Here is a 14816-nt window from a genome sequence, read left to right as displayed (position 1 = left end):
AAATCAAGGGTAATCAATATGCAGACCCCACATATTTTTTTTCTTGAAATGTTTATTCCAAAATCCACCCCATTGAAACAAAGTCTCCCTTCAGAGGCTGGTATCTTTTCTTCCCCCTTTCACTTGTGTCTCAGATCTGTGGTAATATGTTTGAGGAAAGATTCCCTAAAATCATTATTGGCAAATGATTAGAAAATGAAAAATCCCAACTAGCTTCCCTCCCCTTTAGCCCCAAATATTCCCCAACCCTAAACATGTCAACCGCGAGAGCGCAAGACTTGGTTTCTTTTACCCTTAATGCTTACATTTAATTTTGAAGCACAACATTGGAGATTGACTCTAAGTTAGCAACAAAAAAATATATATTTACAATTTCTTCAAACAAACCAACAAACCAAAGAAAAGAAAAACACAAAATAACAACCAAACCCTTTTAGACAATAGTGACTTTCTTAGGGAGTTTTATTTAGGGAGCATGTTTGTCTTCTTTTGTTTCTTTTTTAAATCACCAAGTGATTTTATATATAATTTTTCTTTCCTTTGTGTCACCGCTTGCCCTCTGAAGTGGTGATCAGTTTAGGCAATGAAGTTTCACAATTACTTTTAAGTCTCTTAAGCCACAGTCATTTGAGGGCCATTTCTGAGAAGGCTGTAGGATAATAAAGCCTAAACTCACAACAATACCCTCCCCGATCAGTCTGCTGATGCTTTTTCATCCCTCTTGCCGCAGGACGAGATTCCTCCCAGACTAATGCTCCTGTCATGCCAACTTGCTGCAGTTCAGCACTTCTCAGGCTGATCAATGCACATGGAGTTATGAAGGTGCTCCCACTTTTGAGAAAACAAAAACACAAAATACCCAGAGTGTAGAAAACTCAATGTGGGAGTTATCTGGGCAGATGCACTTGAATCTCCTATTTATGGCTATTCTCACCTTTCTCTTGGAAACAAACAAACAAAAAAAAGCACAAAAAGATTGGTTCTACAATTTTTTTTCCCACAGGAGCCAACACAACAAGGCAGAAAGTTTCCACTTCTAGGAGATCAGTGGGCATTTTTGCAGAAAAAAAATTCAATTTGCAGCAAAGCTCCTGTATATTGAGGCACTCTGGAACTCATCACACTAGCATTGTCCTCTTGGCAAAGAAGCCTGCTCCTCATATGGAAGTGAGGGGGGAACCATTGGATTTCAGTAGATCTAAATGTATCTCCCTCACCCCATCCCCAATAGTGCAGGGGAAATCAGTCTTCCCCGAGGCTCAGTTGCCACAGCATTCAATGCAAATTAGGCTGGGCGATTTGGAGAGTTATGGGTGGATTCCTCCCCCTCCCTTATTGCTTCAGAAGCAGCAGCAAGGGTGCACTGGGTCTTCCTCCAATTCTGGAACCACTCTCCTCCTTTTCCCTTGCTGCACAGACACTGGAGAGCTGCTTTTTTGCCATTTGAAGATCAGAGGGGGAGGCAAGGGGGAGGGCAGTCCAATTTGTGCTATCACTATGGGGAAGAGAGCAGAGTGCAAAGTGTGCATTCAAACCCTGACAAACTCAGACAGCTGGAAGGAGTGTCCAGTCACTCAAGCAGGGGAAAATAAAATAGGGATCCAAAATATTACCTTTCTTTCTAAAGTGCAAAAAGCTCTCTGCTGCCCAAGAGAGAAGTTCTTTGGACCGGCCATTCATTGCAAAGGAAGAGAGGCAGCTAATGGAGCATTAACCCGTCTTCCAGCTCAAGAGCCAACAGTTATGCACCCCCCAGGATGTAGGCATTTGTTCTAGCCAGCATCTCTAAGAATGCTAATTTCAGCAGACATACGGAACAATAGAGACCATTTCTGCTGGTGTTAGAAATCCCAATGGATGCCCCTGAAGCCTTCAAGCTATACTGCAGCTTTTTCTCTACACAAATGCTGCCGTCTTTTCATAGCAGGAAAGGTAGAACATGCTTGTCTTGACACCTTCTCCCTTTTCTGGGATAATCTAGGATAAGAACACGGCTCCCTTATTCTGAAAGTTCCGCCATCCCCTCACTAGCTTTAAGCTGGGAGACGCCTGCAAGCTAAACTGAGGGCACACGGAGAGACCCTCACCGCAAAACAGGCATCCCTACTGCTGACACTGCAGCTCTGAGTAATCAGCACAAAGCAGTAGCTGCCCGTTCAGCTGCTGGTGAGTGAAAAAAAGGAAGCTTAGCAGAATGTGGTGGGCAAGAGCAGTTACTCTCAAGTCTTAGTAACTCTGAAGACTTAGTAACAAATTGTATACCAAGACAGTACAGAAACAGGGAACAGAAATGCACCTGTTTTACACTACCCAGGTCAAGTTTCCCATAATCTGATGAGGAAGTATAATCTGTTTTCACAGGATTTATGAGAAGGGAAAAAGGTGGAGAGAAAAGGTCATGTTCCCCCTGAAAAAGTGGCTACAAAAATTAGAGCATGTAGCTGACGAGCAAGTACCCCAACAAGAGCGATTGTCCATCTCTTCTTGCTGCCACTTACTCAACTGCCTGGTGGGATTTTCTGGTTTACAGAAGTCCCAAGTAGAGGAGGGTCATTGCAATCACAATCAGGCTGGCATCTCTCCTGACTGTAGAGATGGGGTAAACTGAGGGAGGATCTGCTCTCCAAGAGGGGTCTGTCTGGGATTTTTCCTTCTCTTCAGTCTTTCTGTGGCAAATTTCTAGCTGATTTTTTGGATCAGCTTTTCATCTGACAGGCAATAGAGGCTGTTGATTGACAGGTCTGAAATGAAGTGCTCGCAGGCCTTACGGGTGATCTGTTTGCAGCCACGCAGATCTATCAGAGTGACATTAGAGATGCGTCGCAGGTACAGCAGGGACTGGTCTGTGAGCTTATTGCAACCTATGGAAAGTAAGGCAGTATGACACATATAATATTCATTTCTTTATCCAATTTTTATCCTGCCTTTATTACTTTGTAAGTAACTTAAGGTGGCAAACAAACATAATACTCCTTTTATACCACCTATTTTCCCCACAACCCTGTGACGTGAGTTAAGAGTGACTGGCCCAAAGTCACCCAGCTGGCTTTCATGACTATTTTGGGACTAGAACTCATTTCCTAATTTTTAGGCCAGCACCCTCACCACCACACCAAACTGGCTCCCATGCTCACTTCTTCAATGTGTTAAATATTACAGAGCAGGAGAGATATAAATGCACAAACAGTGCTTAAGCACACATTTAAAGGGTGATTCTCCACTAGCTGTTCCTAATCTTTCACACAGTCTGATCTCCAGATCAGTTAAGCATCTAACAGAACAGTTCTTCAAGCTGACATAATAATTAGCAATTAGACAAGCTGTTATGGAATGACCATTTTGTTAAGGATTATTTTCCTTTTGGGGTATATGTCAACTTTTGATTGAATGTGGATGTGCAACAATCAGTAAAATGCTTGTACTATATATGGAATTTAATTTTAACATGCTACTTCAAATGAATTTCTTAAAAATATTTATAATTGAATACTATCCAAGTTCAAATACATGCAGATTAAGTTTTATCTCTGGTGACTGTTTTGCTACATCCACATTTAATAAAGACTGGAGGAAAAGCCCGTGAAATATGGAAGATAAGCATCTCAGACTTTCATGGACTTTGTGTTCAGGAGAAAGATATCATAGCTTTGTGACTTGGAGTAAAAGAGGTCACTATCTGCTTGAAATTGCCCTCTTCTGCAACCATAGGGAAGGAAAAAAAAAACCTAGAGGCCATTCAGGGTAGTGGTTCTTGCCAGGGCAGAGATGTATTTTGAAAAAGTGCAAGTGCACATACCTGCCATATTAATTTCAGTGAGTGAGTTTCGTGTGGAAGATCCAACAGCTGTTAACAGGTTGGCTGACTGGTCTGTAAGGTGATTGCAGTGACTAAGATCAAGTCGTGAGAGCGCAGGCATGTGGCGAATGATGAGCCGGAGTGTGGCATCAGTAATATCCAGCCCGGCCAATCGGAAGTCTATCATGTTACGGAGTTTGCTGCGATTGTCTTGACCTATTATATAATACATAACAACATTGAAAGGGCACAAAAAACAAACATTATATATTTCAGCCCCAAACTTCCCCTTTTAATTCTCTTACTCATTAGCAATCTGTCTGCCACCCCTAAACTATACAGAAATTCCTGCTGTATGAAAATGGCAAACAAACATACTGGGTTTATCTGATGGAGGTGTCAGCAAGTCCCGAATCTGAGGATCCTTGATTCCTACTGCCCACCGAAGATCGAGGGTCCTGAGAAGGGGGCAGGTAGAGGTACTGAGAGCAGATACTGCTGACCAGGAGCAGCCTGCCAAGATGAGGTCTTTGAGGCCTGTTGAAAAATGACAGACAGACAAGACAGACAGATGCATGTGAAAATATTTTGTATAACTTTCCGTAGCTGTTTGGAAATCATTTTCCATATTTATTTCCAGGACTCTAATTACTAGGCTTCTACTTTGAACCTTCATTCCAGGTTATAAATAGTCTGAGGCAATAGTTGACCATTGCTGGGGTCCACAGAATAAGAATGATATCTGTATTATAAGAACAATGCTTCTTTGATAATCCATTAACATTTTCCTCCCATCTTATTAAGAGTTAGGCCAAGTAACAAATCTCTTTGGGAAAGCAAAGGAACGCTATATTATGATATTCAGAATCCTAAAATGTATTCGCAACCAATCTTAGTCATCGACTATCACATGAGAGCAATCTGTTCAATGGGGAACCTTTAACGTGAGGCTATGACAGAAAGATGCATCCAACCTAATAAAGGCACTTACCTGGTAATCTGTTGATGAGCCAGGTAAGCTGTTTTCTAGAAATATTGGTCCAGCTGAGGTCAAGGCTGACTGGTTGCCTCCTGATTATACCACCAAGAGCCATGGGTGTGATGGATTTGTATCTGCTTAAGTCAATCTTCGTCCATAATCTCCTATCACCGCACCTATCAAATATATTGACTTAGATATAGAACATACTTCCCTACATCGCTTATATATACTTAAACAGTTCCTGACAAATCTGCAACAGTTATCTTTTGGGGCAAGACTAAGGTTATCATAGCGTAGTGGATCAATATTTTCTTTGAAACAAAGTCTAGATAGGAAAGAGATAGCTTGAACTATGATATGGATATGTAGCTTATTTTTTTCTGTCTTGGCCCTAGTTACCTTCCATTTCTTCGCCATATATATTTATTTATGCTTTTATTTTTGATATGTGAAAGTTAAGTTTTTCTATTTACTAAGGTAAGTTTGGATATGGTCTTTTACAGTAGTTAGATCACTGCTGTACAATAATCCTTCAAACAGTGCATTTGGATCTATGAAGCTTTGTAGTGATTAGAACAATTTTGTCTGGATAATCGTTGACACATTTACTCCCTCCCAATCCCTATAGATGATAGATGGATGTTCACTACATATGAAAATATCTTATTCAAAGCATGAAGACAGAGAACTGGAGAAAGTCAAAATGATGGTTCATGCTTGCTGTTTGAAGTGAAATATAAACCTAGCAGACAACTTTCTCTCCCAAAAAGTAAAGAAGGGAACTAGAGGATCAGCCATATTGGACTTAATTCTCACTAACAGATGAAATGATAAAAGGTATTGAAACCACAGAAACCTTGGGGGGGGGGGGGAGTGACCGTGCAATATTGGAATTCAACATTATGCAAGCACAAGTGATAGAACACAGTCAAACTAGAGGCTTGGACTTTAAGAGAGCTAATTTCAACAAACTTAGAGCTTGGGAAGGATTCAATGGATAAGAATCCTCAAGGGGAAATATAAACTAGTTCCTGTGGCAGGTTGAGATAGGATGTTTTTCCCCCAACAAAGAGACTGAAGAAGCAGGTCTGGAACTTATGCAGAGACCAAAGAATTGTGTAGCAATACACCCAGATCGAATATTTCAGTTGAAGAGATCTGTAATGTGAGCTCATACAAATTCTCAGTGTATAGCTACATATTCCAGTATTAAGTACTGTACTTAAAAGCTCATAGCTAGCTTTTTTCACTGAAACAAGACTATGAACAAAGAATCAAAGCAAAGTTCTTTAAATATAATTTGCTGATAGAACAGAAACATCTTTACTTTGATTTATAAACACTTAAACACAAAACTCAGAATTCAGGGAGTTTAAAATGCACCAGATGGCAGTTCACCTTAGAATATTATAAGATATTTAAGTCATGCCTAGACTGTGACATGTAAAATAATACATGAGATCAGCCCAGAATATATGCTTCCAATGAACATGATTCCATATTTAGCTATTACTAGCAAAAGCAGTTGCTTATTACCTGTACATTTTTTCCAAATTGTCACCTGAGCATGGAGGCAGTATGTACACATCACTCATTGTGTATAGGCAAACACTGTTGCATTAATATCTTTGTTCCTTTTTTGTATCCCCATTTCTGCTTATACATAAATCTGTCAGTTGAGGCCCAGCAAATACAACCTGATCTAAGGTTTTTTTTTTTTTGGGGGGGGGGGGGTATGCAAGGATTGCGTAAGACACTATGAAAAATAAAGGCATTACAGAAACAAGCGGTAAAAGCTGCTCTGGCGGTAATTTCTGTACACTTACCATTTGTACCAGGTTTTGCATACACGCATACATTCACAAAGCTCCTTGCGAGTAAGGTATCGGAAGACAGACATCCATACTTCCTTTTGCATCCAGATTTCCTCACCATCTGATGCCCTGCCCCCCTGTCCATTTAGCCTGGCTGCCCCATTTTCCTCAGCATTCTCTTCTTCTTCATCTGCACTTTCATCTTCCTCTTCCTCCTCTGCTGCTTCTTCATCTCCACCCCGCTGGGGTGTCCTGGCTGAACTTTGGCGCATGACCACACGGGGGGAGTGTCTCAGATTAGTGGAGGCAGTGATAGCCTGCAACTTGGGTACAATTGAAGTGCCATGCACGTCTTTGGTAGGTCTTTGCAATGTGACCGTGAGATATGAACCATGAAGCTTGGCTTTTTCAACCTCTGAAAGCTCTTTCTTGCCACTAGGGTTGTTTTCCTTTTCCCGCACAACTGTACGTTCTGTGCCCTGTAGTCGAAGCAGCTGACGTCTCTTAAAGCGTTCATCCCGACTGGCACCATGATGGTCACTAGGACCCGCCCCTGGAGAGGACCGCGTCACTATGCTTCGAGGTGACACAGGATCATGGATCAGCTGCAGCATTGGGGTAGGAGAGTGGGGTGGTGGAGTCAGAGGTTCCTCACAGCTACGCAAGGGACGCAAGACTTTGGCTTGAACTGTGTCATCATCACCATCATCCATTTTGCGTTTCTAAAAAGCGAATGATATTGTTATCATTTAAATAGCAAATAGCAGGAGTCTGGGCCTTGCAATTAATGCTACAGATCAGTAGGGATAAGTATGATAATCAAATCTTTTTCCATGGTTGCCAACCAGAAGCCTACATTTTTTAAAACTAGAAAAATAAATGGGAATGGGAAATATGCACTACATTAAAAGGTTGATGGTTGGGGTTCCTAGCGCAACACTAAGTATACTAAAGCATCAGCAGAGATTGAGAACTCCCTCTTTGCACCTTGATGCTTTCAATTAAAAAAAATACTAAATGTGTCTTTTCCCTTAGGAAAAGTGCAAGGATAGCAGTATAATGTGTGATATTGAGAGCGAAAGGAGAAAAGACAGGCTGCGTCATCACTCTTCACTTCCTGTGTGCACAGAAAGGAAGCAGAGATACAAGTTATGTGGCTGGAACATGAAGAAAAGGAAGCACAAAGAGGGCATACTACTGCACTTAAGAGGCTTGTGCTGCCTCAGTGAAAAGACTTGCCAATTCCTTAGCAGGAATAACCTGCTAAATTACCAGCTCTGCAAACACAGCTGCTATAGAATTTTCAGAGTTTTGAGAATGCTTGATTATAAGTACAGAAGAAAGGCTCTGTATTATTTGTTGAGAGCATTATTTTTATCCCGTTTTTCCCTTCGCAGAGTTTGCCTTTTCTTTCATTTTGTTTCCTTGCCTTTTTCCATTGTTTCTCCTTATCTCCACAGGTTTCTACTGCGGTACATTTTTATTTCCCTCCCTCATCCCTCCCCCTCCCCTGCCTTTCTGTTCTTTCCCTTCCCCTTCCTGCTATTCCCAGACAAGAAATTAGAGAGTGCAAAGCACAAAATTCCTTCCTTCCTTCTCCTTTTGTAACTGGTAATATTCACGAAAGTGATTCAAGTTGTTCCTTTACCGCTTTAACCCTTTGACATATGTGTTTAATGCACTATTAAAATTGCTGTTCTTCACAAAGATTGCCTTTCTAGCTTATATATTTTTCCCTTTGTGAAATAAAAGGGAAACAACTTGGACTTCCACCCTTGACCATTGATTAAGCGTAAGGATCTATAGATGTAATGCAAATTATGTTATTTCTGTTTCATATTAATTTCTTAACATTTAGTTCTACGGTAGAATTACACCTTATTTAGGGAGAAACTCAGAGAAATACATTGAGACCTATATTATTGCAGTCATCATTTATTTAGAACACTTCTATATCTGCCCATCTGTCAGCCAACTCTGGGTGGCTCTTGATCAAAAATTAAAAGTCATATAAAATCATTTTAAAAATAATAAAAAACAACAACCTGTCAATACATAAAATATTACGACAATAAAAATCTGGTGCCAATCCCTGTTAATGTGCCATTATCGAATTCTCTCCCTACACTTGGGGGGGAAAGCCAGGTCTTTAGAGCCTTACAGAAAGCTAAAAGGGTGGAAGCCTGTCAAAATTCAGGGGGCAAGATGTTCCACAGGGTAAGGGCTGCCATGGAAAAGACATGCTTTCTAGCTCCCATTAAATTTGTGGGAAGGGACTAGGAGCGTCCTGACCTATCTGACCTAGTTGGACTAGCACCGTGTTTCTCCAAAAATATGACCTGGTCTTATTTTGTTTTGGCCTCCAAAAGAGGCACCAGGCCTTATTTTCGGGGGTGTGTGTGTGTGTGTGTGTCTTTTCCACGGTTTTACCTCACAGCAGCGGCACCGACAGCCCCGCTCAGCCGGCCCACTTCTTCTGCGGCTGCCCGCATGCGTCACCCCCCCAGCCTCCATTCGCTGTCAAGAGGCCTTCAGGAAATGCTTCTGCAGCTGAGAACGGAGCTCTGGATTGATGCATGCGGCGCTCCCGGCCCTGCATTTCACCATCAGAGCCTTCTGGAAAGGACCGGCGAGGTGAGGCAGATGTCGATTCATGGGAGGCCTGGCTGCAACGGTAAGCGGGTGCGGCTCCACCCCAGCTTGATTTTTAGGCGTGCACCTTGCCCTCAAACTTATTTTGTGAGTAGGGCTTATATTAGGCCCACGCCCCAAAATCAAGCTAAGGCTTACTTTGGGAGAAACACGGTACATATTCTTAGGGAAAGGCGGTCCCTGCAGATAACTTGGCTTCATGCCATATGTATGGTGCTTTAAAGATGATGACTGGTACATTTATTTCCACCTGGAAATGAACTGGAAGCTAGTGCAGCTTGCACAATAGAAGTGCTATGTGGGCACACCTATGAATACCCATTACTATCCGCAATGCCATATTCTGGACCAGTTGAAGCATTGTGGTAATCTAGATGGGAAGTGATTAAGGCATGAATGATGTGAGCAAAGCCTCCTGGTTCAGGAAAGGATGCAACTGATTTGTTCATGATAAATTCTTCAGGTTTTTAAGGAAAGCACATTCCACTACCTGTTCTATATGGCAGAGGTCTTGTCCACTTTATGACTTGTGGACTGCTGGCTGAGGAATTCTGGGAGCTGAGATCCACAAGTCATAAAGCGGCCAAGGTTGGGGGACCCCCCGCTACATGAAGTCCTAACTTCCCCCTAATTTTTGAAGAATTTACTTGAAAAACTACCTATCTTCCATACTATCTGCCTGGCCTGATTCAATCTGGCAGGACTGGTAGACCCCAGAAGTGTACCTTTTCTGTAGTGGTACCTGTTTGCTGGGATATGATTCCACCTCCGAGATTCAAACAGCCCCCACTTTATTGATATTTCAAAGGGCCCTCAACATACGGCCCTTTGCCCAGATCTTTGGTGAGACGATTGATGCTCCATTGCTTCCTCTTCCTTGTTGCCATCCAAATTTTTCTCTGCCATCTTTCTTTCTTTCTTTTGCATTTCTTGTTTTGTTACATTTGAAATGTTTTTAACAATTTGTTAACCATCCAAAGTTTCAGGGAGTTGAGTGTCCTATAAATTTAACTGACAGTGACCAGAACCACCTTTCTTCCAAAAACCCTTTAATTCACTTGAATACAATATTTTTTCTTCTTCCAATTGGCCTCAAATTATCTGTACTGATCATACAAATGTGTATTTTACCATATTTAACCAAAATTTAAAGCGATATATGCTCAAGACTATCTATGCCGAGGTACAAAATATAACTAGGAAGTTTCAATAGTGTATAGCATATGTGAAAAGCAAGCCAATTATTCTTCCAGACTGATATAAAACACAGCTTCTTTGAGTCGCTAGTTTAACATACAGATTAGGAAGATGCTACTTTTTTTGTCAACATTTAATTCTCCAGCAAATATTCAGGGTATGAGCCAAGTTCTTCCCTTGCTGAACAATACTTCACATACAGTATGTCATAATCAATGGCTCCTACAAGGACTCCTTACTACTATAATCTGAGTTACTTAGGACTGGAATGAAGTATTGGAGGACCACCCAGAGGGCAAATATTCTCCTATTTGGAAATAGCTCTTGTAATGCTCAAAAAAGGATCACCACCTTGGATAGTTTTCACTAGAAGGATCTTTGTTAGGGGTAGCAGGCGCAACAGCCCAACTTTGCAGCTTCTGCACTGTCATGTATTCGCTATTTAATAGCTGGATGCTGATCTCCCCTGGGCAAAATGTCATAATTTACTATATACCCAACTCTCTGTAGATGCCAGGAAGGTCTTATGACAAAGCTGTGAAGCAATCTGCTTATTATGAACAATGCACAGTATCTCGTGCTCATTAATAGATGCTGATATTTTCCGCAATAGCAACCAAAAGCTCACTTGTGAGTACTATGCACTTCCTGGAAACTGTTCTCAATGCACATAAATCAAGATGCTGCACAAATCTCACCTCCCCAGTCATAAAGGCTACATGAAATACATGTAGTCCTCAACTTACAACAGTTCATTTAGTGAGTATTCAAGATTACAAGGCACTGAAAAAAGTGACATGACGGTTTACCACACTTATCATCATTGTAGCATCCCCATCATCACGCGATTTACATTTGGATACTCAACAACTAGTTCATATTTATGACAGTTGCAGGGGTCATGGGATCATCTTTTGCTACCTTCTGACAAGCAAACTCAATGGGGAATCAAAATTCACTTAACAACCGTGTTACTAATTTAAGAAATGTAGCAAGAAAGGTTGTAAAATGGGACAAAACTCACTTAACAAACTTGTCACTTAGCAACGTAAATTCTGGGCTCAATTTTGGTGGTAAGTCAAGGGCTACCTGTACTGAGCCCCTCCACATTTGTCTTGTTACTCAAGAGCAGCATACAATGCACAACCAATTAAAAAATACCACTTACCTGGCCTTTCTCTGCCTCATCTCCCTTATAACACTTTGGGCATTCCCAGCAATTTGGCAATTCCTCGTTCAGTAGCCCTTCCCCATCCATCTAAAGAGGAAAGAAACTTGGCAATAATTTGCAACATGACTCATGTTGGTGTCATTCTTATGGCAAAGTAAATCAAGTTGCCTGTATGGAATTTAGAGCTCCTCACCTGTAAACAGCCAGGATGAACAATTTCATTGCAGATGCAGCACTCCATTAGTTTCTTGTGAAACTCCTGGGAATCTTCATTCTTATCTACCTCTCCACAAAGTGCGCATGTGACAGAATGAGGTAGTCTGGGCTACAAAATAAAACAAGAAATCATACCAGAACGTTCTATCTGGACTTGTTTTGGATTTGGATTCTGGGATATTTTCAAAAAGAATCCCAGGCTTCATCCCCTTCATTTGCACAAATCAAAGTTTACTTCTTTCACCAAGGCAACCAGTTTTTCTCCTCCTGTAGCATTACTTACCGCCAAACATTGCCTTAAGATACAAGACTGTTTCATGCGACCAGGCCCTCCAAATTTCTTCATATCTCTGCAGTAATGACACATGCCACATTCACCCTGCAGGCAGGCCTTGCATTTACGACATCGCACCCGCCTTCTTCGTGCACCAGATACTATAGGAGAGACTGTGGGTCTCACAGTCGCAGGTCGTGGAGCTGGTTTCATGGTATGGGGCTTGGTGATAGGGATGGCAGGTAATCTTAACTTTGGCCGAGTCTGAAGCTTGAGCTGTCAGTGGGAAAAAACAGTATTAAATCTAGAGGTTCACAGAATACCAAAGATCCATTTTCTGAGAAGACCACAATGCAATATGCACAGGCATTCAGTTGCAGAATAGCTCCAAACATGGGAACAGAAAAAAAACAATGCATGGAAAGGGAAAGGGGTTAGGAGTTTTCTCCCAAAGATAAGATGTCTAAATAACAGGATTATTTTAACATTAACTAATTCTAACTTTTAGCAATGATAACTCCTAGAAATCAACACTTTAAAAATACTGCTACGTACATTATCCTTCATTTTATTTTCTGCAATGCATTCCTACAGTCATGGGCATTTGTAGGAATAAAGGGAGCAGCAAGAGTCTGTTTCTTGGTTTTTAAATTGAAATAAGAGGCTGGATTTAACAAAACAACACAGTGGAAGGATTTATATTTTCAACACAAATTTTCTAGTTATTAGAACAAGTATAGTGAACCATTATTTTTACCTTATCCCTCTTCGGCCACTGGACAATAGGGATTCCAGTAAGTGCCAGTTTGGGATCACTGTTTGAATACTCTTCAAGCAATAGCTATAGCAGAACATAGAAAATAAAAATATACATTTAAACTTTATATAGAATTTTAAAATTATTCAATACACTTTTAATATTCATCCTTACAGTAACTTATTGTAAAGATAAATAGTCCCATATATTAATGAAGATTTTGCATAATGCTACTCTTAATCTACATCAACTATTGAAAGCATATACCATCTTCAGTTAAAAAAAACCCAAAAACTTGTGCAGATATATGGACTTTCTTTACAATCCCATTTTTATTGTTTCCATACTGTTACAGAAAGGAATGTCTAATGCACCAATGCTGAACTATTGTGATTAGACTTACTTTTAACCCTAAGACAGACAATTTGGTCCTAAAATTCAACAGCAATTAAGGCTAATTTTTCTAATAATGTTGCTCTAATGTTCATCTGTCTTTCTCATATAGCACTAAATAACCTGAGTCACCAGTCTGTTGCTCAGTGTTAGCAGCACGTGGCTAAAATCATAGGTGACTTTGCATCTCTTCCTAAATGGCTTTTCCTCGTTTCTGATGCTTCTGCTGTCCACCCCACATCCACCCACACTTGATTGCCGTTTCAGATGTGCTTTATTTACTTGGGGTTACTATGGTTACATTACTGGCATTGCCTTGTGCAGGGAGTGCAGTGTTTCTTGCAGCCAAGAGGGAAAGAACACTGCATGGGCTGGGCTTGCTCTTGCTGGCACTTACCAATGCAAGGAATTCATATTCCCATACGAAGCCTCTGCTGTGAAACATCTATTAGTATGACAGACTTTAAAATTGCCCCAAGATTTAGGGGAAACCAACACTGAGGATTTAAACCAAATAAAAACACAACTTCTAATCCATCTGATTAATAGATTGCTCTAAGTAATGAACATGTATGCAACAAAAGAAGAAATGGAATTCTCCTACTCCTGAATTTGTAATCATGCAGACTATCACCTTTATACAATGACAAATACGAATCTATTCAAAGAAAGGATTTTGATAACACATTTTATTTACAGATATAGAAATAAGCAACAATTTAAGTGATGTTTAAATGTGAACATGAAACTTGCAAAATAAAAACTAGAAACTAATCAGGCAGGGCTATTTCCTTATGACACAGAAACTATATATACTGTTTAGCCCAAACCAGTAATCCTTAAGCAGATCGTACTTTCCCCCTAATAAAATAGAAGGCAGGAAAAAGAAATGTTCCCTTTCACCTTTGGCTGACTAAGTCAAGGGGAAGAAACCCCCGTTTAAAATTTTGGAACCACCTCACGTATAAAATTGAACAGACATATGTGAAGAGCTTCAAAATTAAAATAAAATGGCATTTAGCAATAATACACAATCGGTAACAAAATCTGCCAATCAGATAAAGAAGCGATGGTGGCTATCTGGTTCAAAGATATAATAAAAGCATACTCGCAACTTGCACGGATTAAAATCATATGTGCATGTCACAATAAAGTTGTGTCCTTTGGATTGCTATACCGATGACACCATTTTCACTAGTGCACACCGTGGACAGAAATTAAAGGTCAAGGACCATTCTCCACCGAAACATTTATAATTTAAAGAACGGAACCGAAGCCTTTCATGAATTTTTTTACGAGACCTACATTTTCCTTTTGCTTTATTTTAGGAAGTTACAAAGCAGTTGATGATCCCGTAGAACTCAATTTTAAAAGCCAACGTAAGCTTCCAAGCTAAGAGCAAACGTCTATTCGAAAAAAACATCTGCGTGTTTTAACAAAAACTTAATTGGGTTTAATTTTTAACGGATTTTTTATCCGCCCTGCTTTGCAGCTGTTTCCCCACCCTTCAAGAAAAAACCCGTGGGTGGCAGGAAGTGACTGTCGCGGCTAGTCCAGCAGAACG

General features: G+C 40.5%; 1 protein-coding gene across 3 annotated transcripts in view; it reads right to left on the bottom strand.

Moving 5' to 3' along the window:
- Positions 1 to 344: 344 nt before the first annotated feature.
- Positions 345 to 14816, bottom strand: part of KDM2A (lysine demethylase 2A) — an 80305-nt gene continuing 65833 nt past the window's right edge. For all 3 annotated transcript variants that reach the window (XM_081316749.1, XM_081316750.1, XM_081316751.1), the window contains 9 exons: positions 12860 to 12943; positions 12112 to 12378; positions 11806 to 11937; positions 11610 to 11699; positions 6605 to 7314; positions 4788 to 4951; positions 4175 to 4333; positions 3797 to 4012; positions 345 to 2861 (listed from right to left, as the gene is read on the bottom strand). In XM_081316749.1, the coding sequence (XP_081172875.1) occupies positions 2680 to 2861; positions 3797 to 4012; positions 4175 to 4333; positions 4788 to 4951; positions 6605 to 7314; positions 11610 to 11699; positions 11806 to 11937; positions 12112 to 12378; positions 12860 to 12943 (2004 nt within the window). In that variant the 3' untranslated portion in view covers positions 345 to 2679. The remainder of the gene's footprint in view (positions 2862 to 3796; positions 4013 to 4174; positions 4334 to 4787; positions 4952 to 6604; positions 7315 to 11609; positions 11700 to 11805; positions 11938 to 12111; positions 12379 to 12859; positions 12944 to 14816) is intronic.

Source organism: Vipera berus, assembly GCF_964194415.1.
Source record: "Vipera berus genome assembly, chromosome: 1".
Classification (NCBI taxonomy): Eukaryota; Metazoa; Chordata; class Lepidosauria; order Squamata; family Viperidae; genus Vipera; species Vipera berus.
The sequence above is the reverse complement of the archived record's forward strand: the minus strand, read 5'-3'. Positions and strand labels throughout refer to the sequence as shown.